The sequence below is a fragment of the Phycodurus eques genome, chromosome 14 (genome assembly GCF_024500275.1).
Source record: "Phycodurus eques isolate BA_2022a chromosome 14, UOR_Pequ_1.1, whole genome shotgun sequence".
Classification (NCBI taxonomy): domain Eukaryota; kingdom Metazoa; phylum Chordata; class Actinopteri; order Syngnathiformes; family Syngnathidae; genus Phycodurus; species Phycodurus eques.
The window spans coordinates 18,265,857-18,292,154 of NC_084538.1; the positions used below are offsets into that span (position 1 = coordinate 18,265,857).

At 41.0% G+C, this 26,298-nt stretch overlaps 1 protein-coding gene across 2 annotated transcripts in view; it reads right to left on the minus strand.

Annotated features, from left to right (window-relative positions):
* Positions 1–11,503: 11,503 nt before the first annotated feature.
* babam2 (BRISC and BRCA1 A complex member 2) overlaps positions 11,504–26,298 on the minus strand; it is a 109,161-nt gene continuing 94,366 nt past the window's right edge. The window contains exons 7-10 of one of the 2 annotated variants that reach the window (XM_061695734.1): positions 17,130–17,200; positions 16,925–17,007; positions 16,665–16,818; positions 11,504–14,520 (exon numbers count right to left, since the gene is read on the minus strand). In XM_061695734.1, coding sequence (XP_061551718.1) covers positions 14,457–14,520; positions 16,665–16,818; positions 16,925–17,007; positions 17,130–17,200 — 372 coding nt within the window. In that variant the 3' untranslated portion in view covers positions 11,504–14,456. The remainder of the gene's footprint in view (positions 14,521–16,664; positions 16,819–16,924; positions 17,008–17,129; positions 17,201–26,298) is intronic. The other variant, XM_061695733.1, reaches the window with a different exon arrangement.

The following is a 26,298-nucleotide window of genomic DNA, read 5'->3' on the forward strand; positions in this document are numbered from 1 at the left end:
GACTAAAAGGTGTTTTTTGTTTCCTAGGTGTGTCCTTTTACTTATTGATTATTCAAATAATACTGTACATAGCACTTAGTGCATATGTTCAGTTTAATATTTGCATTTTGCCTGTGAAGATTATATTCCGTTGGGAGGTGTAACCAACATGGAAAAAAGAGAGCTGTCAATTGGCAGTGAAAAAATGTGACTCAAACCTGGCAGAGCATGCAAAGAACTGAAAGGTGCTGTGGTGAAAGCCTGGAAAAACATCACAAAAGAAGAATGGGAAAGTTTGGTCTTGCAAGAAAATTATTTGCATCTAAATCATGTTTTTGTCAGTCTTTTTTAAAGACTACCATATTTTCACTACCATAAGGCGCACTTAAAAGACTTCAATTTTCTTCAAAATGGACAGGGCGCCTTATAACGTGGCGCGCCTTATGTGTGCACTAAGTTCCAAAATCTATAAATGTTGTTGTGTGATGAGCGCTGCGCTTGACTGACGACACGCTGCTTATATAGGAAGGCGGACGTGACAGAGGGCAGCATGCGGAAGTAAAGGGGGAAGGGTGGGCGTGACAGAGGACGCTAAAGACACGTCCCCAGTAGGTATATAGTTCCGGTATGTGCATCGGTTTGGCTAAGGACCCCCGGAAATGACTGCGGTCAAGCCAGCCTCCGCTCATAAAGTCGCAGTCAAGCCAGCCGCCCCTAATTTTGTTCATACTAGCCATTACGGTGATAGGTCGCCAACTCGCGGCGAAAGCCACCTTCAAAATAAAAGCCTCCCAATAATACGGATGTATCTCATAGATTTTTTTTTAACAATTTTTTTCAGTCAGGGGTAATGACAGCAAAATATGTATTTTTCAGAGACTTTTATTTTGAAATACAATATCAGATCTTCATCAAACCTCTTTTAGTGGAGTCCTTGGTGGTCTGTCATTCAGATCTGGACTTGTCTTGCGATACCAATGGTATTATGTAGGGGTGGATTTGGCTCAGTAGGTAGAACAGGTTCGAATACCTGCTACGACTGTCCGCATGTCGTAGCAGGTATTATTTTGAAGGTGGCTATTACCGTAATGCCTAGTATGAACAAAATTAGGGGCGGCTGGCTTGACTGCTACTTTACGAGTGGAGGCTGGCTTGACCGCAGTCGAAAACGGCACCGACGAAGAGACACGCTTACAAAGCACAGTTTAAACTGCGAGCTATCAGTTACGCGGAGGAACATGGGAATCGAGCAGCCACGAGAGAATTCAAGATCAACAAATCCATGGTTCGCAAGTGGAGGAAGCAGGAAAACGAGCTTCGCCAAGTCAAGAAGACAAAGCTGAGTTTCCGCGGAAACAAGGCAAGGTGGCCCGAGTTGGTCTTCCAACTCGGGCAATGGATTAATGAGCAAAGAACAGCCGGGAGAAGCGTCTCTACAGTCACCATTCGACTGAGGGCAATAATTCGGAGCTTGACGAAGCTTGTGGATGCTTGGGCTAACGTGTCTGCTTGCACTGTTGTTCGAGCTTTCGTAAAAGCCGGCATCATTTCTGAGGAGCCGCACGGCAACGAGACTGACTCTTGACAATGACGAGAGGGAACATGGCGTGTTTGATGATGATTATTGCACAGCTATACCTTAGGCTGCCCAATGCCAATGATTCGGCAATTTTGAGGGAGCAAGGAGTTGCAGCATGCTGACTGCAGGAATGTCCACCAGAGCTGTTCCTGTAAAATAAATATTTCTCTACCATAAAGCCATCTCCAAAGGAATTTCCGAGAAACTGTGAGTACATCCAACCAGTCCCACGACCACAGACCACATGTAACCACTCCAGCCCAGTACTTCCACATTCAGCATCCAAGATCTTCTGAAACCAGCCACCCGACAGCTGCTGCAACTTTCGGTTTTCATAACTAAAGAATATCTGCACAAGCTGTCAGAAACTGCCTCAGGGAAGCTCATCTGAATGCTCGTCTTCCTCATCAGGGTCTTGACCTGACTGCGGTTCGTCGCCGTAACTGGCCAAAATGGGAAAATGCTCACATTGGATGCTGTCTGGCACTTAGGAAAGGTCTTGTTTTCACAGATCAATCCCAGTTTTCACAGTATAAATCAGATGGCAGACAGTGTATGACGTTGTGTGGGTGCGGTAATTTGAACTTGAGCCCTGATCGCAATACGATTGAAAATGTATGAGCAGATCTAAAAAGGCATGTGTGGGCATGGCGACCTACAAACTTGGCGTAGTTACAACAGTTCTGTCAGGAGGAATGGGCCAAAATTCCTGCAAACTATTATGGGAAGGTTGTGGAAGGATATCCAAAACATTTGAACCAAGTCATACAGTTTAAAGGCAATAGTTCCAAATACTAATGAAATGAATGTTAACTTCTGACTGAGAAGAAAGTAATGAAAAAATGTGAAGAAAAAAAAAAAAAAAAACATTATCTCATTGTCCTGGCATTTATCACATAGAAATAATCTTGGTAATCCTAATTCATGTCAGACTAAGAAAAAAGTAGTTTTTTTTTTATAATGTATGTAAACATCTGGTTTCAACTGTATGTAACACTGTTACTGTGATGATAAATAGTGAAACGTGAGAGTAAACATCCATTTGATAACTATTTCATTCCATTTCAAATATATTGGTCATTTTACCTGTTGCTACGTAAATGTATGGGGCTGGGTGTCCCTTCCAAGCAGTTTCATTGGCTAGCCAATCAAAGACATGTTGTCTTGAGAATATGAGACTTCCTGTACCATGCTGCAAGAAGAAAAAAATTTTTTTTCAAGCTATTTACCCTGATTTCTCAATCGCTTCGCCTTGGTCAAACAACATGGAACGGTTTGTTTGTACCAGTGGTGCAATTGGAGAACAAGAACGAATATATATTGTTGTGACGTCATCGTGAATTGTCGTATGAGAAAAAGGCCATGGTTTAATCCTTCATATTCCGTCATATGATGATGCTGCCTGCTGAAGACTTTGTATTATGCTGAATGCATTCTGTTGTCAGGGTTTAGAAAGTGGATGCCAAACTGATGCTGGCGTCACGTGGACTCATCACATGTGCTCAGATCAAAAGTTTCCCTCAACTCATCAGTAAACACTCCCGTACTAACTTCCAACGCACAGATATTTATTATTCGGAAGGAGAGGAGGCGGGAGCAGCGTTGGTGGCGGGCTGGAGGAGTCTTGTCACATTATATGTACCTGTCGGTGCGCATCTCCACTTGTGGCTGTCATCTCACCTGACAGGTCTATCAGTGTCTACAGCCGATCAGAACACGTCCCTCAGTCTGACAGGCTGAACCGACAGCGCCTCGATCCAGACTGACATCTCCTCAGGTAGCGGGAGGATGGAGTGTGGGGGTGGCGGTGTTGGGAGGCGAGAGGACTGGTCTACAGGAGTGATAAAACACAACGAGAAAAGAAAATCAGCTCAAGCTGTCTAAGAGGCTGTTTACATGAAAGAAAACCCACGTAGGAACGGGGAGAACATGCAAACTCCACACAGGCGGGGCCGGGGATTGAACCCGGGTCCACAGAACTGTGAGGCTGACGCTCTAAACAGTCGTCCACCGTGCCGCCCATACACAAGATAAAAAACAAAACAAAAGTCAGCATTTACATGTGAAATATTTTATTAATAAAATAATGCAATTTGTTTTTACATTAGTTTTGATTAATCTAACTATATTTTTTAGCCAATTATTTAATCACATAAAAAAGCACTACACAGAGCAATATACAAATGTAAAATTCTTACAGTTTCCTGATCGGAAACTACCGTTTGCAGGCATGGAATTTTTTAAATCACTATTTTATAATCACTATCACTATTTTCATTCACACTCTGCTTTTAGCCACGCCCATAAAAATCTGGAAAACTGAAATGGTGAAAAACAGTTTAATGCTGTTATCTCCATAATTGTTTACTACACAGTTCTCAGCCTTTGCATGTTTTCAGCAATCATCTTTAAACACATACACTGTATTTAAAACAAAGCTCCAAATTCATTTTACAGTGTCTTTCAGACCTGGGAACTGTGAACTAGTAGGCCTCAATGTAAACCTGGATATTTCAATTCAACAGCCGTCAATGGCAGTGAATGAGTTAAAAAGGTCAATGCATTGTCTTTGAGCGTGACAATTCAATACTTCTCAGTAATTTCCCCTATATACTGTAGGTTAGGGTTGGTTGCTTTTTTGTTTTATTTTAACAGTGGTTTTAATTCTATTATTACATTTAAGTATGATAAAATCATATTTAAAGCATTGCCTATACAGTTAAGAAACATGACAACCAGAACTTCTTATTTCAATACCCTGTAAGGAAAAGAAACATTTCAAATCTCAATAAATGAGATTTACCAGCATCCAGAATCGGTTTGTGTTCAACCTTACCTCTTAATCCTTAAACAAATCCATTGAAAATGAACAGGTCCTGTATCTGTTTGCCTACTGATTCACTCCTAATGAGCAATGATGATTGTCTTGTTTCTTTGTTTTCAATAAAGTCCCCAAAGTAGCTGGTTCACATATTTCCAAGCAAACAAAAGTCTTGTCTTTATGACAATCAAGCACATGAAAGTGAGACCAAACGGCGAGTTCAATGCATTCCAGAGAAAAACACCTGCAGGATGTGCTTAAGTTAAACCATAAAAAGTTTAGAATCGAGTGTCTGTGATCACACTCAAGGGGAAAACGAGGACAGAACCCCCACCCACTAACCTACAGCTAGCTTGGCCTTTTCCTCGGTTCCACAAAAATCCATCTTTATCTTGTTAAAAGCCATCTACTCAGAGCACATCTAGTATAACATGCAGAGAAAATAGCAAAACCTACTGTACAAGGTAGAAAGAAGAGTGAAGAGCAATTTGATCAGCTTAGCTACGCTTTCCTGACTTCTCATGTATGAGGGCTAATTAGCAATTAACCATCAGGGTTAAGCTAGATTCAGTTATTATCTGTAAGAAAGATGGAGTGTGTGTGTGGTCTCTTTGACTTCAGAGTGCATTAGACTTCGTGTGCTACTTTAGTTTGATTAAAAAGAAAAGTGAGGGACCCAAGCAGTAATTCTCTCATTTTCATGACATCTCTGGGCCATTTTTATTTTTTCAAATTCCCAGATCAAACAGACAGCAACAAAGGACCCCAAATCCCCACCCCCCACCCTGCTCTCTCTTTCCAAAATTAGCTAAGCCTCTCAGCTCCATCATCTTCAACATGGCTCGCATCAACAACCCTACGCTGCATGGCAAATGCTACATAGCCTCAGAAATCCCCCCCTCCTCACAAGTACACACACACACACACTCCTCTTCAGTGAGGGGTAAAAGATGAGGAGTGGGGAAATAAAATTTCCCATATGTCACTCTGAATTTGTACATGCAGACAAAACACAAAGTACCCCACAGTCACTGGAGTTTGTGATTGGAGCCTCCTCTTTCACGTGGCCGCGCTTTGTCTTTTCTCATCAAATGAAATCAAAATGAGGAATTAAACAAAGGAATCGGGTGACGCTGACAGCTGAGGGAGAGGTTCGGACACAGGGACGGGGGCTCAAAATAGTAAATAATCTAGTTGAAGTGGACATATTCAGGCCCTTCGGACGCTCCCTGTTTCGCTCTGATTACCTCCTTCCCTGCGGTTTACCATCTAACCTTCTTAAGGTGATTCAGGATTTTCACTCACAAATTTCTCTTCTGTCTCTGTTATCCTTTCATACATCTTCCCTGCATCAGTTGAATCCCTTGAGGGGCTTCGAGTTCCCAATTCCAACAACATCTTTGTGAAAAATAGGCCTCTCAAGTCACATAACATCCCAGGGTCCATACAGTTTCCACCAAAGATCTCAGCGTAGCATGAGACTCCAGATCAGTAATGGACTAATTCCACAATTGGGTTTTCCGTTTTCTTTCACCAGTGCACAAAGCAAGGTCCACAAAGACATGGATGAGAGAGTTTGGTTTTCATGAATTGGAGAGGCCTGCTCAGAGTTCTGAAGTCAACTCGATGCAACACCTTTGGGATGAATGAGAACGGAGAATGGGAGCCAAGGCCTTCTCGTCCGACGTCAGTGTGTGACCTCACAAATGCGCTTCTGGAAGAATGGTCAAAAGTTCCCATAAACACACTCCTGAACATTGTGGAAAACCTTCCCAGAGGAGCTAAATCTGTTACAGCTGCAAAGGGTGGACCAACGTCATATAATATGTGTATATATATATATATATATATATATATATATATATATAATAATTATTTTTTTTTTTTTAATATTTCCGGTTCCCTCCCATATCCCACAAACATGCATGGTAGCCTCTTGCCCAGAGTCAGCTGGGATAGGCTCTAGCACGCCCGTCACCCTGGTGAGGCTAAGCGGTGGGAAAATGGATGGATGGAAACAATTTCTGACATGTACTACTACTAATGAATTTGTTTTATATAGCTTTTCTTGATATGCAAATAAACTATTTAAAAATAAAAAAGCAGCAAAATTTTTAGAATAATTCCTTTTCACAAGCAAAAATGTTTTCCTCCACTTTCTGCTGTGTCAAGGTCCGATTTGAGAACATAGCACATGAATGACTAATTATGATCCTCAAATAAAAACTGCTTTAAAATATTGTCAACATATTACAGACTGCTCTTGTTTCGGTCCTGAATATGGAGATCTGCTCAGGGCAGGGGCGGACCTATTCTTGTGGGATAAAGGGCTGTGGGCCACTCCTAAGTCATGAAAAAGCCAACACTATATGCCTTATCACCTTAACAAAAAGCATGTCATTTTTCTGTATGCTGCCCTCGGAGGATAATGTTTGGGCACCCCTGGTTTAGAGAATTCATATTTTTGGGCCATCCATGAAAGTTCGTAGTCGTGATAAATAGTCACAGAGAAGGCATATCCAGCTTCAACAAAATCACAGTGCTCGAAATACAACCCCAATTCCAATGAATTTGGGACGCTGTGTTTAACATAAATAAAAACAGAATACAATGATTTGCAAATCATGTTCAACCTATATTTAATTGAATACACTACAAAGACAAGATATTTAATGTTCAAACTGATAAACTTTATTGTTTTTAGCAAATAATCATTAACTTAGATTTTTATGGCTGCAACACGTTCCAAAAAAACTGGGACAGGGTCATGTTTACCACTGTGTTACATCACCTTTTCTTTTAACAACATTCAATAAACGTTTGGGAACTGAGGACACTAATTGTTGAAGCTTTGTTGGTGGAATTCTTTCCCATTCTTGCTTGATGTACAGCTTCAGCTGTTCAACAGTCCGGGGTCTCCGTTGTCATATTTTACGCTTCATAATGCGCCACACATTTTCAATGGGAGACAGGTCTGGACTGCAGGGAGGCCAGTCTAGTACCCGCACAGAATGTGGTTTGGCATTGTCTTGCTGAAATAAGCAATGAATAAGCCATGAAAAAGACGTTGCTTGGATGGCAGCATATGTTTCTCCAAACCTGTTATGTACCTTTCAGCATTAATGGTGCCTTCACAGATGTGTAAGTTACCCACGCCATTGGCACTAACACGGCCCCATACCATCGTAGATGCTGGCTTTTGAACTTTGTGTCCATAACAGTCCAGATCGTTCTTTTCCTCGGAGGACACGACGTCCATAATTTCTAAAAACAATTTGAAATGTGGACTCGTCGGACCACAGAACACTTTTCCACTTTGCATCAGTCCATCTTAGATGAGCCCGGGCCCAGAGAAGCCATCGGCGTTTCTGGGTGTTGTTGATAAATGGCTTTTGCTTTGCATAGTAGAGTTTCAAGTTGCACTTACTGATGTAGTGCCGAACTGTATTTACAGCCATTGGTTTTCTGAAGTGTTCCTGAGTCCATGTGGTGATATCCTTTACACATTGATGTCTGTTTTTGATACAGTGCCACCTGAGGGATCGAAGGTCACGGGTATTCAATGTTGGTTTTCAGCCTTGTCGCTTACATGCAGTGATTTATCCAGATTCTCTGAACCTTTTGATGATACTATGGACCGTAGATGATGAAATCCCTAAATTCCTTGCAATTGTATGCTGAGGAAAATTGTCCTTAAACTGTTCGACTATTTTCTCACGCACTTGTTCACAAAGAGGTGAACCTTGCCCCATCTTTGCTTGTGAATGACTGAGCAATTAAGGGAAGCTCCTTTTATACCCAATCATGGCACCCACCTGTTCCCAATTAGCCTTTTCACCTGTGGGATGTTCCAAACAGGTGTTTGATGAGCATTCCTCAACTTTCTCAGTCTTTTTTGCCACCTGTCCCAGCTTTTTTGGAACGTGTTGCAGCCATAAAATTCTAATTGTATTCCGTTTTGTGTAACACAACGTCCCAACTTCATTGGAATTGGGGTTGTACAAAATTAGCATTAGCTGACATGTCCGACAGCTGCTACGTCTGTAGCATGACTTACTCATAATGGAGTGTTAGTACTATAACCCTGAACTGCTACCGTTTGGCAGATTCCTCATATCTTCAAAACCATCCCTTTTCAGGAAAACAAAAACATGGCATGTATGTTGAGCCATTAACGTTGCACCGTCAAAGAGAGCAAGCCATTTTCAACACTTTAGATTCGGCTAAGAGGTTTCCGCCCGACAGTAAGAGTTATCGGTTTGAAGTTGTTGTTGTTGTTGTTCGGGGGGGGGGGGGGGGGGGTGGTGGTGTTACTTAAAAATCAAAAATAGGTGATAAATGTACATCTCAAGCAGAAATCCTGACACTTCCACGTCGCTTCTGAATCCTTTCCCTGAGGTCCCTTTGCTCTGCTTCGTTCTGGTCTTATGCTACATTGTTGGCAAACAAGGGATGGGACTTTTTTTATTTTCTGGAGGTGAAAATTCCGCCATAGTTTCAGCAAAACTCCTGAAGCACAAGTTCAAAGGGAGGCTGTGGGGGTGTGCCAACTACGAGTGTGAGGGCCAATGACTGACACCTCGTTCATCCAGCCTTCTGTCTCGAGTTGGTAGATTTTGCTAGGGCGTGCTGCTTTCTTCAAACTCTCAAAATCAACTTAGAGGCACAAGATGGGGGCACACAGGGCTGATTTTGCCAAAGATCATTTTCATCTTGTACTACTAAGTTTTAAGAAATTAAAAAAATGCAAACAACCCCTTTAATGTGGTTAACATTAGTTAGGAATGGATGGAGTCTTCAAACAAGGTGATTTTCCCATATGCGTCTGCTTGTCAAAGTTGTGGACACATTTTGTTGTTGTTTTTTGTACACTTGTATGACTGTTAAGAATGGTAAAATTGTTAGCCTAATAGCATAACTGCTGAAGCCATTTTTAACTTCATGTTAGAATATCAATAATAAAAAAAAAATACCAATGTGCTTCCTAAAAAAGGTGTTTTTTTTTTTCTTCATGTCAGATTGTCAGTCATAGAGGTTATGGTTATCTGCAAAAGTAGAATCGAGGCAACAGGAACAGTTAATTATTAGGGCATTTTGTGCAATCATTCACTCACACACCTATGGACAATTTAGGCTTCAATTAAACTAACATGCATGTTTTTTGGAATGTGGGAGGAAGTTCGTGTACCCGCAGAAAAGCCCTGCACACACGGGAACATCAGAACTGTGAGGCTGACAGGCCAACCACTAGCAAACCGTGCTGCCTGGATTATTTTTACTTGTACCTAACTGCAGGTTGAGCAGTGACACGGAACGGGCCCTCGAAGCCCAATTTGGAGGTGAAGCGGGGGTGAGTGATGCCAACAGTCAACGATTGCACAGAACCATACTCATTCCCGAGCTTTAAGTGATCCTGTTTCACACACTTGTCACTACTCCAGGCTGGCAGGTCCTTACTGCCTCCAAGCCAGCTGCTTAGAGCGCTGTCACCAGTGCACTTAAAATTCATCTAATGCTAATATTCATGTTCGCCAGCTCCCTTGAGCTACAAGAACACCTGCTTCTGGGGTGAACACCATCACTCATTAATTAACTGTAGCTGTGGTTAACTCAAGTGTCCCTCCACCAGCATAAAAGCCTTCTCACCTCAAGCTATGTAACAGAAGAGGAAGACGCCCAAATCAAGGCAAAAACGGGGCAAAATCACCCATTCAACCTTCAAGGGGAAAATGACCATTGCATCCTTCGCTGCGCCTAAAATTGTGTCTATCGACCCAGCAAAGCGTGAAATCTGCCAGACCATACACACACAGACACACACACGCTCATCAATTTAATCAGGCCGCATCCAAAGATCCCAAGTTAATTATTCCAGCCTTTAACGATTCCAGCCGACTGCCATTGAGATCTGTTAAAGACGCCTGGATTAGTGGATTTGTGGAGTATTAGATGGGAGGGCTGGCAGACCTCTGCACTGTGATTCAGGAGGTGCTAAGAAGCATCTTCAAAAGGTAACTTTTGCATCACCTCCACAGGATCATTACAGCAGATGAATCCATGTTAACGTGTATAAAAGGTGATCCGCATTAGAAGGAGGAAGGCTAAGTAAATGTGACTTAAGCGTCGCAAAGGTGACATAATTAAAGACACTTTGCAGGGGATTGTTTACTTAGTTTCTTAAGGGATTATGTCACCTTGGTTCAACATCAAACTCAGTGATGAACTTTAAAAGAGAATCCCCCCCCACCCCCCCCACCCCGAAACAAACTAGGTCAATGAACTTCTCTTGTTGAAGAAATGTTGAAGACTGAATCACTCCTCTGATATTTCATCCAACGTAAACCCCGGATTGACTTTTAGCAAGTTCAGGTTCTGGACTTTATTAAACCATCAGTATTGCAAATCAGATGCTAACTTCTGAGTGCAAAGTTGCAATGTCTAAAGTTGACTGTCAAGTTGAACTACTCTTTAAACATCGCACCCATCTTTCTGACCCCCCTCTGACCCCCCCGACCCCCTGGCGAAGCCAACTCTCCGAAAACGAGAGCAGCTTGTTCCTCAGCTGACAAATGCAATGTTTTGCAAGCAGGTCAGCAAAGGTTACAGCAAGAAACATGGAGCGGGGCAGTAAAAAAAAGACAAAGAATCTTGCTTTTTAATTATTTTATTAAGAGCCTTGATGCTATTAAATGCCCCAGAAACATTCAGCCTATAGTTCTCAATTAGACTTGACAGTTGCTGCATTACCAACAATAAATATAGCAAAAGGCTGTGCCTCAGGAGAGGAAGGGCCCCTAACAATGACCCTCATATTTAATGACGAAAACAAGTAAGCACACACACACTGCCTCCCATGGCTTGCACACACACACACACACACACACACACACACACACACACACACACACACAACCTCTGTGCCGTGTCTCCTTATTAAACAAATGCACTTGGGGGCTTGAAAAGAACAGTCCCTCACCCATCTCGGTGGATTTAAGTGTACACACTGAAGTATATCTTCACACAACCGGAAGAAAGATATTTCTGCGTGAACAAAAATTTTACATTTTTTAAAATTGTAAATGAATAAATAATATGTATTTAACTCACCACCGGATGTGTTGCTTCTGATTGATCACTTGAAGGCTTTCCGGGACACGTCCAAAGGGGGAGAGATCAACCTTTGCAGTCTTCTGACAGCGGACATGGAAACTGATTAAAACTATTTGCAACTGGCCTCAGTGAAAACAAAGGCCCAACATTACTGAATATTAGTGATATTCTTTAACAATACAAATAATAATACATGACAAAAAAGAAAAAAAACACCAATAAAAACAGCAACAACATTTGTCTTATAAATTTTCAAGTAGCAAATTGTGTTGGCCAAAGCAACAAGGGAGTGAGCTTCAGAGACAGGGCAGGGTGGGCACTGGGTCATGAAACCTCTTAAGCCAATGTGGCTAAACAGTCTAAAAATCTCCGAACCACATGTGTGTAATTAGCCACATCACCCCGTGTTGACAGTATGTAGCTAAACCTTGAGCCACAACTTAGCCAGTCCTCGTCACTGGGAAGCCGATAAGATTAAAACTACTGTTCAGTAGGCCTCAACAACAGGGGGGAAAAAAAATGTGAGGTTTTTTTTTTTTGGGGTTTCTTTTCAAGTACTACCAAACAGATAGACGCTGTCGGCCTGTTGCTGTGAGCTCTGAAAATCCCGGTTTCCTGTCAATCAAATACACGTACCACCTTCCTTTTCTCACGGCTCCTTTCCAGCGAACGAGATATCACACGCTTTCGCGGGCTGCAGAGAAGTAGCCTTTGAGCCGGCATAATGACCATAAACCGTGTCGGCAAGACAACTTTTCCTCCATTAAAAGTTAACGGACAACGTGCTTTTGTGGCTGCCGAATGGTGCTCCATAAGCGGCCAAAGCAGCGCGACGCTCTACGGTCTCCCTGAATGAATTTTTGACACTGTTGTGTTGGACCTCCGCCGGCTTCTCTAACCGCTGGCAATGGGCCACGGGGCGGCGGATCTCGTCCGTTTCGTCGCTGTCTCGCAACACAATGTGCATGGGTGCCAGACGGCAAGACACTTTGCCCTAATAACACAAAACACATTACACTTCAGGGAAAATGTAATTTTTCAAGTTGTGGGCATATTTACAGGGTCAATTGCCTGCCATACTGGTACAACTGGGTGAAGTTATTTATGAACAAGGAAGTGCAATTCCACTGAATGGCCACTGCAAGGAATAAGGACTCTTGGTGTTTTTTGTTTGAGCGATAATTTTTTTTGATTATTTAAGCAAGCCCTTACAATGCCACCTAAGCGCTGTGCGCCTGCGAAAGCTTCCTCCGGGTGCCCAAGAGGAAGAAGAAGATGATGACCATCAGCAAAAAAGTGAAACTTTTTGATCACCATGTTTTTCTCCAAGGTAAAAACCCCAGCTACACCGTCCGCGCCTCCAGCATAAGTCTCCGAGTCAAGTGAGAGCCTCTCTTCCGCCACCAACACAAGCCTCTTCGCCTCTCTCAGAAGGCAATGTTGATGAATGTTAATTACTGTATAATAAATGTAAACTACTGTATAAGGTTTTATAATTAAAGATTTAAGTAAATACGTGCACTGTTGTAATCGTTGTCTCAAATATGTAAAGTATAAATACTGTTTACATATTTTAGATTTTAATTTTTTTTTTTGGCTTCAATTTTACTCTGTACTGTCTCCACTTGTGTATATTTCCGATAGTCAGGTTGGCAGTTTGTGTTTTATCTCATATTTATGTGTAATGTGTGCAGCTTATAAACCAGTGTACTCAACAGCCCGGATTTTACGGTAAGAGGAGCAATCAAGGAGAACTCACTATCAGGTGTAACTTACCTCTTTAATGACCACACGTTTTTACAAATAAGCACATTGTGCAGTAAGCACTGATAGTGTGACTGTGTGAGTAAGGTACATTTTATATGATGAAAATGAACACATGGAACATTTTGATGTTTTTGATAATTTTGATGACGCAGAAAAGGATGCAATAGTATCAGTGAACTAAGAAGGTAAGTATTGTCCCTAAAGATCTGTCAATGGCGATTATCCAACAAAGTTTGAACACTATATATATCGATATCTGCAACTAAATTAAATGGACCAAAGTATTAAATACACTGTACAAGTCTTAGTCATTTCGTTAATCAATTAGATTTTTGACAATTTTGTGGCTCCAACTTTGTGCAAACACTTTTGGGAAGGCATGAATAGATGCATTTTGTGTGGAAGAACTTGAGTGCCCTAAACTCAATCCGATCAGATATCTTTGGAAAGAAGTACACAATATTTTTTAAATTCTCAATCCCTGTAGGTGCCCGCGGGGTTCCTATAATTTTGTTCCTACAATCTGTTACATCGCTTTCTGGCATTACTGCTAGAGGTCAAAAGAAAATGTTAGTTATTGTGAGCAAGAGAGGTGAGATACTGTATTACAGTCCATCACATCAGACTTCCTGTCAAAAAAATTCTATTTTTGTATACGACTAGCAGGAACCAGTCAGCCTGATCCCTCAGTGCTAAGGTGCCATCTCATCATGACTTTAGCAGGGCATGGGTTTACCTGTAGTATGGGCAGTGCTTGGACAACATAATGTATGTCAATGCAAAAGGCATAGCCTTAGCCCCAGTAGAAAAGTCAAAAAATTTACAGTTTCATTCACTGACACTCTAGTGATAATGGGTAGAAATGTTACACAAAATAGTCTGCGAAGCCTGTTCTCATTAGAATTTAGTAGGGTTTTATACAAAAAGTAACTCAGTGTAATAAGTACAAAACTGACATTTTGGGGGGTTCTTTTTTTTTTTTTTTTTTTTTTTTTTTTTTTTTAAATGGTGGATGTACTGAAAAAAATGTTTGTGGCAAATTATAGCATTTTAGCACATCACATCCACCACATTTGGGGATTAAGTTGCTACGGGATTTTTCCCCCCCTCCATGTGGCTGTTAACACGTACACATAGGTAAGCAATGGCCTGTACCAACACATCACAGGACCACAGGCATGTCAATAGAGCTGCAGGGAACTATTGTTTTCCGTTGGCAAAGGCTCCTTCTTGGAATTGAGGGATGAAGGTCTTGAAGTAAGCCCTGGGGAAGAGAGGGAGGAAGAGGAGTGATAGTGTAAGATCACTGCATATCAATTGTGTTTTGTCAATCCAAACAAAGAAGCCTGTGTGACATGATCGCTGGTTAATGGTTGTGCTGAAAATTTGTATCTGTAGAGCACAAAATGCAGTTGCAGGAAAAAGTAAGTGAACCTTTTGCAATTACCTGCATTTTTATAGGGCAGGGCAGCCTGAACTCACATTTCCATTCTCGTCACATTGATTGGACTCAAGATTCGCAGATTTCTGACTCCGATTTGCTCTTGGTGAAGCCATTAGCCAAGGGGTTCACATACTTTTCCCACACTGCACTGTGAATGTTTACATGGTGTATCTAATAAAAACATGAACAGATATACAGTGGACCTCGACTTTTCCCGGGGGATAGGAACTGAGCCAAACCATGAGTAGGGAATTTTCGCAAATAACTGACACGCCTCCAAAAGTGATTACAATTGCCTTACAAGTTTAAGAGGGTTTCTATATTTCTAGTGGACACATGAGGATTAAAAAACAAATTGCATTAAAATTGCAACGTTTGATTTTTCTTGGCCCTGCGATTGGCTGGCGAACAGTTCAGGGTGTACACCGCCATTAAAGTCATGAATTAAATTACTCACCTTAATTTCAACATTTCTCTTTTTGCAGTATGGCTGATACAATTTGAACAGGCTTTTAAATTACCCAAATCATTTAATCTATGTTCAAAATACATTTTTATAAAAAAACATTTTTGGTTAATTATATGTGCCCTGCGATTGGCTGGCGACCAGTTCAGGGTGTACTCTCGCCCGAAGATAGCTGGGAGAGGTTCCAGCATGCCCGCGACCCTGGTGACGATAAGCGGAACAGAAAATGGATGGAGTCCATTCTGCACAGCAAAATTCATGTCAGTGTCACAGAGTGACAGGTTCATCAGGGAGCGATTGCTCATGAAGTACATCTTAAGACACTATTTAAGGTGGCAGCATCATAACACTTCTGCAGATTAGTGGATGATGATTAGAACACAATTGACTGGTAGAAGTCTGCCCATTTAATTACTGAATGGATTATCCAAGACTGTAATTCTGTGGTGGGACACCGTCACGGACATGATGTCAAAGCTGTGGAGCAGCCTGGTAAAACAAATGCGTAGAAGTACAATAAAGTATGACTATCTTTTGTTACATTAACAAATTTATGTTTTATTTCATAAGAGGTAAGGACCTGGGACACCTGTGGCCACTACGACTATAGAAACCCTCTTAAACCATGAATATACCAAAAACTATGATCCCACAACACTTTAACAGCATTTCAAACGCTTGTAAATGTCTTAAAACATTACTGTACCATTAAAAAGACACTATGGTAAACAGCTTTCCCGAAGAACGCTCTTTTGGTCTTCGAATGGTCTCTATGTAATGGTTTGTGACATTTTCCCGATGGCAACTTTTATTTTGTTTGTCCTGCTACTATTATGTGTATCTAGAATTTGGCGCTTATACTTTGTCATATTGTGCATGTAAGGGTTAAATTAGATGGCAAGCCGTATTTCACAATACAAGCTTTTATTCACATTATTTTTATTCGGCAACAACGAGTCATTGTCAACGAGACTTCAGGTTTGCTGGTCAATAATCGGTTCACAACATCCTCAAGCCGGTAAAGTCAGGCCTTCTAAAAACAAAAAGGCACACCAGTATTCCGCCACACACTAAACAAAATAACGAGCTATGGCTACCTAACCACCGCTAACTACCCTGTTGCTAGCCAACAGACGGTCTCTTGAAAGTAAGACGGATGAGCTGAGAGCAAGGTCAATAGTCAACAGAAGTGTTCTTGTTTTGTATTCATTCCAATCTGAAGAGTGCTGACTTCATCTACTTCTAACTCATTCTACCTTCTATTAATGTACACAACCTGATTGTAGAACTACGACAAACATATTTGTAAATAATTTTCAACGATGTTAAAGTTTTCAAAATTGTAGAATTTAGTGTAAATTCACGTCCTCACTCAGACCGCCGGCATGCAAAACGCATCGACACAAAGGCAGTGCTTCATATTCTTGTGGCAATTGTCTTAAATAATTTCCACAAGGCCTTAACTCTGAACAACACAAGTAATAACATTTCTCCTTACTTTGCCCTCTTGGCCATTTCATTGCCGTCCCAACGGGGGCTATAAGGATACGACTTCTGCACTTGAGAATAAAGCTGCCCGCTGCTGGTGAAGTGGTACACGGACTGGAACGTGAGGGTGGGTTGGTCTCTAGGGAAGTACAGTGGGAGATCCACTACAAAGGAGAGGAAGGACACAATGAGGGTGTTAATAAGGACGTGTTGGACTGTAGGTATCATAGCTTCACAATAGGGTGTTGTGTTTTTTTGTAATGCTCCTACCGTGTACTAGGAAGCAAAAGTCTTTCCACATGAGTAGAAGGGTAAGCTTTGTAAATCCCTCGGCATCATACTCCACCACTCCCCTGCAACACACACACACTGATTATATATACACCATGAAGTCTAGTACAAGATTAGAGGCAGAGACAAATGAATAGCCACTGAAGCCTTGAGTAGAGAACGTGCTCCTCTTTTGTTAACTCACATTCCAAAGTGGCTGAGGAATGCAGCAATGTACTCCCGCCTCTTGTGATAGCCTTGGATGACATACTGCACCTTAACAGAACAAAACAAGGGGAGGGGGGGGGGGGGGTTACTTTAAAAGCAAAACAGCACCACTAGATGAGGCTTTACATGGGTATTCATATGTCATTTGTTCAGAATGTGTCATTTGAAATAAAATGGGTATAGGCTTTTGGGACATATCGAGAGTATGACATAATTATTTTTATTCTATGTAATTGTTTTATTTTATTTTATCATGTTAAAATAAAAATTAAAATTAAAATTCTCACAAGGATTTTGCAATATTTTATTTTGGAACAATGTACTATAATTAACCACGAACATAATTTTATAAAGTTTATTGATGAATTGATGAAAGAATTATCCTCATAAGAACGGGTTGTCGTGTGTCCGGATCGACTTTGGGCGAGAAGCTGGGTACTCCCTAAACTGGTCGCCAGTAAATTGCAGCGCACACAATAACAAACAACATTATTCAAAATCGCACCAATAAGATTCTTCAATTAGCCCAGTCCTGTTTGACTTTAACTGAAATGGATTTTCTCCTACATTCGCATGAGAACATGTCACATGGAGCATCAAATGTAGTTGTAACAAACAGTTCATGTTGTTCAGGGATATGCTTTATATTTGTATTATATTTTTTAGAAAATGCTAGGCATTTCAAGGGCATCTAGGATGTGACAGTAAAAAGTGACAAACTACAATTCCTTTTGGCCATTGTGTAAATACTCTATAATAAAAATACATTCATGCATTCAGAGTGAGCCTGCCCAGAATGTCAACAATGTGCGGGTCGGAGAAACATTAACAGGGGTAAAGATTGTAATGGTTGCTTTCAGGTTAATGCCAGATGTCTTGCAGATCTAAAGTACCATTAAATCTTTGTACTTTTTTTTTTTTTTGTATTGGTTTTGTGACAGTGGCCTCTTGGAAAAGTAATTCCGCCCCTCTGTATGTTCCACTTATATTGCGGACTGAAAATAAAATGCTACCATATAGACCACGTACAGTCTTTCATTTTAACACTTGACAGTAAAATAAGATGGTGTTAAATTTAAAGCTCGACAAAATCTAAAGGTAACTTCGAAGGAGCTGTCTGTTACAAACAGCAGCTTCAGTGACCCGTCCCATTTATTATTATTTTTTTTTTAACAAAGAAATCTTAAAAAAATCTTTACAAATGCGGTTTGATTTATTTCATTGAGCAAGGCACACCATTCTAAATGGTATATATACATATAGGGTTTGTGGAAGACATTTTCATAAACCGTCATGAAAACACACCATTCTGGTGATTTAAACCCAACCCATTGTAAATGTGTTGTTTTCGAATTCAGTCCGATCTACTGCACATTACACGGTGACAGGTGTGCTTATCAATTTCATAATTTTAAAGAAGACAAGCTCACGGCTTGGTCGGCCATTGAGCAGGGGAGAATGCCAACAGCCAGCCAGCCAGCCAACCATGAAGAGGACTGACTACAGACAAATTGTAAGACCAAGCAGATTACTGACAAAAAAAAGAGCAAAAGAAGTCAAACTAGACCAGCACAATATTTAATCAAAGGAACATAAGAAGTATGGTACAGTGTGAAACCCATTTCTTTACACCTGCCATAATATTCTTTAGTTATCCAGGAGCAGCATTTGAATTAGTGGCTAAGGTTGCAGAGAGGCAGAAGCCCACAACAATGCCAAAACAATAAATGATAATCTTAATACACCTAATTGCAAAACTAATCAAACAATGAATTACCCACAGATTGATTAAAGACCATTACACTATCAGTAATTCTGGTGTGATTTGCCATATTAAGTTTGTAGGAATAATCTTTCTATTAAACGTTTGGCCCCAATAAAACCGGATTATTATTATTTTTAAACATGTTAGACGAATACAATTACTACCTTTAATTGCAAAATTTTAAAGAGGCCTGTTCAGTTTTTGAGAGACTGGGTCAAATACACTTTTTGAGATGTATTACCCCAAGCCTATTTAATAAGTTAAAAGTGGTCCAAAAAAAAAAAATCAAGCACTCTTAATTCTGTGTCTTCAATGACAATATAGTTTACCGAAGCAAAGCAGCCACTTCAACAGCATTTCACGTTACGACAACAACAGTAATGTGGGCTTACACAATCTTCCAGGTGCCCACAACAGACACGTTCACCAAAAGTACCAACTACACTGTGGGACATTCCACATTATAAATTTAGTTTAATTTAGTCTATAAGTTATAAACTTACTAAAGTGTGCCACGGCGGATATTGTGAGGTAAATTAAACACATGGCTTTTGAAGAGTTGTAGTTGGCGAGTATGGGCTCGTTTTTATATATGAAGGAACTTCTCAGACCGTAATAGAATGCAACATGCATTATCACGCTGGGCCTATGAACTGTCACATGCCCCGATGCGCCGCAATCGAATGAGCCCAACCGGCTACCATGCACCCTAGCTTGCCATGAGAACCGTGCCAAAACGGGAAAAAAACACGCACCAAACACGCCTGAACGCAACACAACTTGAAAGGACTGTGTGATTCCGGGGAATTGATATACATCTCATCGCACTACGAACTTCCTTCAAGTTTTGTTACGCCCTATTACGTCCTGTCAGGTTAAGTTGTATTCACCGCAGTTTATCCTGGCCGAAGAAGATTCTCATTTGCAATGTGAGTGCCGTGGCTTATTTTTTGACACAAAAAAATCTCGCTCGGCATCCACTGCCTGTCACAATTGCGCATCTTACCCTGTTGTCTCACGACCATCCCGTTTTGTGCATGGTGGCCTGAAACAAGGCTGCTGTAGCTGTCAGGAACATAGTGTACAATAAATGCTTCTTAAAAACGAAAATCGAGTGACCTCAGGACAAATCAGTGATGGTGCAATATTGACTGGCTAATGATTGCACAAACAGTCACTGAAAAGCTGGCTAATCACTGTCAGATCATGCAGGAAGGAAGGAGGAAGCACAACCCTAACCCACAGCAGAGGACGACAAGCTGACTGATGAAATCCAAAGTGGATTGTAACCACCCCGTGCAAAATCCTCTCGGACCCTCCACGTCCCGGTCACCAGCTCTTCCAGCTCCTTAACTTAGGTAAGCGCTACCGATCAATGCAAACTAGAACTAGCAGACATTCCAACAGCTTTTTCCCTCTTGCAATCAACTTCTTAAACACCTAACCTACAATTCCATTGCAACATGCTTGCAATTTTTTGTCTTGAGTTTTCACATTTCTGTCGGGCCAATTATATATTATTATATATTATATATTACTCGTGCACTCACTGTAGTAGTCTCACCATGCTGCACTATTTGCATATCTGTTGTTGACCAATACTGGCCACTCGTGCCAGAGTAGCATCTGCTCCATTTGCACACTGATTGAGGAGTATCTGCAACATTTGCACAATCAACATTGTCCCAGATTATCGTACTACTTGCTTGAAGTCTCGGCGCCCTTTGCACAATGGTCATTGCACTTTACTATTGCAATATTAGTCATTCGAACTGCTCTAAGTGCTAGAGGACTCTGCATTTTTTGCACAATTGTAAAAAAAAAAACTCAAGGAAAACTGAAAGGTCGTCCTGCTTTCACCAACTACCACACTGCTATGGTTACTCAACACAATATGTATGAATAATACAGTTTTGTAGCGATAATCTCCGATTGTGAGTGTGTCGCAAGTCCTCTCTTGCAAAAGCTTCAAAACAGACATGCTGAGTGACTCAGCTCTCTGCTCAATTGTATACATGGTGCAGCACTGACAGACATTTAGCTTTTCTCAAAAGCAGTAAGGCCACATGCTAACTAATCTGTTTATTTTAGACAATACGTACAACGTAAATAAAAAGTCAACACACCCCTGTTCAAGTGCCAGTTTTTTTGTGGTACAAACAAATGAGACCAAGAACAATCACTTGAGAATTATTTCCCCCCATTAATGTGACCTACAACCTGTACAACTCAATTGAAAAGAAAAAAAAAGGCGTGAAAATAAAAATTTAAGATAATGTAGTAATACAAGTGAGCACACCCTCTTATAACTGGGGATGTGGCTACGTTTAGATTCAGAATTGACCAATCAGGTTCAAACCTGTGAGAAGGGAGTCAGCACACACCTGCCACCATTTATAAAGTGCCTCCTATTAACCCAATATAAAGTTCAGATGTTCTAGTTGGCTTTTCCTGATATTTTTCTGGTCAGATCTTAGAGCACAAGCCATGGTCTGCAGAGAGCTGTCACAGCATCAGAGGAATCTCTTTGTACAAAGGTATTAATCAGGAGAACAGTAGAAAATAATTTCCAAGACAATAAATATACCATGGAACACAGTGAAGACAGTCATCATCAAACAGAGAAGATTAGGGACAACAGTGACATTACTAAGAACTAGACGTCCGGCAGAAAACTGAACTGGTCAAGGAGGCTGTCACGAGGCAAGAATTTCTCTATTGGTGTAAGTATTGAATGTTTAACACGTTAAAACATTCGCCCGTCTTTTTCATACTGTATGTCTGGGATATGCTGGGAGGGTGGCAAAATGGAAGCCAGATCTTTAGGGATGGGTATTGTGAACCGGTTCCTGTCGAGTTTGCCAAATTGCCAAACAGTTCCCTTATCGATTCTAGTAGGGCACGATACAGAATTCATGCAACGTGTGGACCATCTATCGTTCATAGGATGACTGGCCTGAGGTTTTGCCATTTTGTGTACGGATGCCATATTGCCATCAAAAGCAGTAGTAGGTTAACGACTAAAAATAACTCCAATTTACAGTGGGGCAAAAACGTATTTAGTCAGCCACCAATTGTGCAAGTTCTCCCACTTAAAAAGATGAGAGATGCCTGTAATTTTCATCATAGCTACACCTCACCGAAAATAGACAAAATAAGAAAAACATTCCAGAAAATCCCATTGTCTGATTTTTCAAGAATTGATCAGCAAATTATGGTGGAAAATCAGTATTTGGTCACCTACAAACAAGCAAGATTTCTGGCTCTCACAGACCTGTAACTTCTTCTTTAAGAGGCTCCTCTGTCCTCCACTCCTTACCTGTATTAATGGCACCTGTTTAAACTCGTTATCAGTAAAAAAGACACTTGTCCACAACTTCAAACAGTCACACTCCAAACTCCACTATGGCCAAGACCATAGAGCTGTCAAAGGACACCAGAAACAAAATTGTAGACCTGTATCAGGCTGGGAAGACTAAATCTGCAATAGGTAAGCAGCTTGATTTGTGAAGGAATCAACTGTGGGAGAAATTATTAGAAAATGGAAGACATACAAGACCACTGATAACCTCCCTCGATCTGGGGCTCCACGCAAGATCTCACCCCGTGTGGTCAAAATGATCACAAGAACGGTGAGCAAAAATCCCAGAACAACAAGGGGCCTAGTGAATGACCTGCAGAGAGCTGGGACCAAAGTAACAAAGGCTACACCATCAGTAACACGATGCCGCCAGGGACTCAAATCCTGCAGTGCCAGACGTGTCCCCCTGCTTAAGCCAGTACATGTCCAGGGCCGTCTGAAGTTTGCTAGAGAGCATTTGGATGATCCAGAAGAGGATTGGGAGAATGTCATATGGTCAGATGAAACCAAAATAGAACTTTTTGGTAAAAACTCAACTTGTCGTGTTTGGAGGAGAAAGAATGTTGAGTTGCATCCAAAGAACACCATACCTACTGTGAAGCATGGGGTGGAAACATCATGCTTTGGGGCTGTTTTTCTCCAATGGGACCATGATGACTGATCCGTGTAAAGGAAAGAATGAATGGGGCCACGTATCGTGAGATTTTGAGTGAAAACCTCCTTCCATCAGCAAGGGCATTGAAGAGGAAACGTGGCTGGGTTTTTCAGCCTGACCGTGATCCCAAACACACTGCCCGGGCAACGAAGAAGTGGCTTCCTAAGAAGCATTTCAGGGTCCTGGAGTGACCCAGTCAGTCTCCAGATCTCAACCCCATAGAAAATCTTTGGATGGAGTTGAAAGTCTGTGTTGCCCTGCGACAGCCCCAAAACATCATTGCTCTCGAGGAGATCTGCATGGAGGAATGGGACAGAATACCAGCAACAGTGTGTGAAAACCTGAAGTGAAGACTTACAGAAAATGTTTGACCGCTGTCATTGACAACAAAGGGTATATAACAAAGTATTGCGATGAACTTTTGTTATTGCCCAAATACCTATTTTCCAACATAATATGCTAATAAATGATTTTGTGATTCTGATGATACTGTGATTTTCTGGATTTTTTCCCCTCATTTTCTCTCTCATAGGTGAGGTATACCTATGATGAAAATTACAGGCATCTCTCATCTTTTTTAAGTGGGAGAACTTGCACAATTGGTGGCTGACTAAATACTTTTTTGCCTCACTGTAACTATACACTACTAAAAACGACACCATTTAAACTATTAAACTCTCTGCAAAATAACAAATTAAAGATGCATTTGAACACAGTGAAACCGTGATACAGTCATTTTAACTTTAGCAAAGCATTTTTGAAAACAGAGAACGCAAATTTTCAGGGTGTTATGTTAAAATCCGCCTTACCAGAAAATGCGACCGGACGTTTGCCTTGGCCTCTTAGGGACAGTGTGGTGCGATGCATGCATGGAGCTACACATTTACTGTAAGCTAAAAGGAGTAGAAGAAGCCAGTCACCATAGAACTTTAATAAACTCGTTTATCACAGATTAGGAAGAATATACAGTTGTGTTCAAAATTATTCGACCCACACTGCAGTAAAGTGCTTTAGCGAGTTTGACATTTTTATTTTTAATTTATCTTGTTTACAATCAAATAAGGATGTACATAAACAACTCCAACTTAAATTACAAATTTTTTTTTGTAATATACCAATAAATGTCCTTTTTTTTAATTTCCTCACTGACAAAATTTTTGAATCCCTTAAAGATTAACACTTTTTGAAACAGATTTCAATCAAGTGTTTTCAATCGGGTGTTGAAAATACCTGTAGAATACCTGTAAAATACCTGTGAACAGAATCTTGACTGTCAACAATTAAGCAGATTTAAAAGGGCTGCGATACTTTGGTCCTTCCAGACAATAAGGTCTAGTACACAGATGATTTTTGCACTCCTAAAAGATTTTCTTTATCTGCTACAGACCCGAAACATAAAGATAAAAAAAATCGGACATTCAACACTTTTGGTCGTCATGTGTGTTGTGTGCTTAGAGAATCTCAACACAGCAAACCACACATTAATATTCTGTTTTACCACCGCTCTTGAAGTCTTGCTTGATCACACGTGATCTCACAAAACCGAAGAAGCGATGTTTCCCGAGTGTTCCCAAAGGTTGCCGGAGCCGAGAGGCTTGCAAAATGGCGATGTTCTCAAAAAACGACTTGCTTTGGAAAATACGTCTTGCCGTCTGGGTAATCCACTTTTCTACATCAAACAACATCAGGTAAGACATTTAGTTTTTATTTGCGGTTGCTTTCATATTCGTCAGTCTTGGGTGATTCTTTGATTGGCGACATTCTGTTCCACGTCACCATTCTCGGCATCATGACTCAGGAGAAGTCTGCGTTTCCCACACACATGAAGAGTTTTTGTTGTAAATGCTGAACACGTTCATTATTTAAAATTGTCAGCCCCGCCCTGTTTCAGATCCTAAAATCAGGACGAATCCACTCTTAGCAAACATGAGGTCTAAGGACAATCTTATAGGATAATCTGGCGTTTGACTTGCTTGGTCGGGAAGGATCAGAATTGACACAAAAACAGGCCAATTGTCTTTATGTGTGTACCTGGTCTTAACTGTGTTTTTGCATCATGATGAAGTTCAAACATTTTTCTATATTTTTAGATTTCAGACAAATTTGATTACAGGCAGCTTTTTTTCTTTCCCTTTTCAAGGTTGACACACTATAAATAAGAACGAGAAGGAATGGGAGGACAAAGTTGTCCCATCTTCAGAAGGGAGCTGTAAGAAGGAGCATAGTGCCTGGTGTAAGGGAATGCCAGGACAGGGATGTGAGGTTTGAAACCCTCCACAGTCCGTGTACTTTGAGGCCATTCACATTTCTCACTGAAAGCCTGTAGCGATTTCACCCCAAAAATTACCCGGGTAAAGCCATGTTTGGATGTTGCGGAGAACGGAGACTGCAAAATAGATGCACAAGCTAATGATATCAACAGGGGGGAGTCATAGATATGAACACTAGATGCGCCAGAGCAAGGCTACCCAACGTGCCTACGTAGCGGCCATGTTTGCAAGGTCGTCGTTCCCAAAGAAGGCAAATGGAATGCGCTGACAAATTTGACCTCTCTAGATTAGCGTTACCGTCAGCACGGAGCTCACGTCTTCCGGGTCAAGGCAAAGCCGCATAAAGCAAGTCTGAGGAAAAAAATTACAGTCGTATTTTATTTCCCGACTTGTGTTCCATAAACACATAATACAACATCAGCTGTTTTTTTTCCTTTTTTTTTTTTTTGGTCCTGTTTGGCTGTTAGATCAATCAGAACGGAGGATCTGTATCCCTTTTATGGTGGAAAGGTTTTACTGTGTCACAGTGAACGTTTTAAGCTGCCGCTGTGGTTTCTTAGTATTTTAATGGAAATTTATTGAGAATCGGAAGCGATCAGTTGAGCAGAACAAGGTTTCTAGAGGGGAGTGAGAAAAGACGAAAACAAAAGACAAAGCCGTAACTGTAAACAAGATGAGAAAAGTAAATCAATATATACCTCGAACAATGACAAATTAGATATGAGTGTTGTATGGGGCAGTAGGGAAGTGAGGGAGGGACAGAACAAGATAGGACAGGACAAGGAAAGGAGAAGCAGCATGCAGGACAAGGGTCGTGAACCCGGCTGTACAAAGAAAGTGTGGTGGGAGTGGCTATGTAAACTATAAACGTCTATCGGACCAGAGTGTGAGTGAGGGGATAATCAAGCAATTCGCCTATTCATGAGTTATTTGTCTCAATAAGTGAGTGGCCCTATACCCAGCGAATAAGTCCCAGGGGTTTGGGTCGGCGGACACAGTATTTGGTCACCTACAAACAAGCAAGATTTCTGGCTCTCACAGACCTCTTTGTAGGTGACCAAATACTGATTTTCCACCATAATTTGCTGATCAATT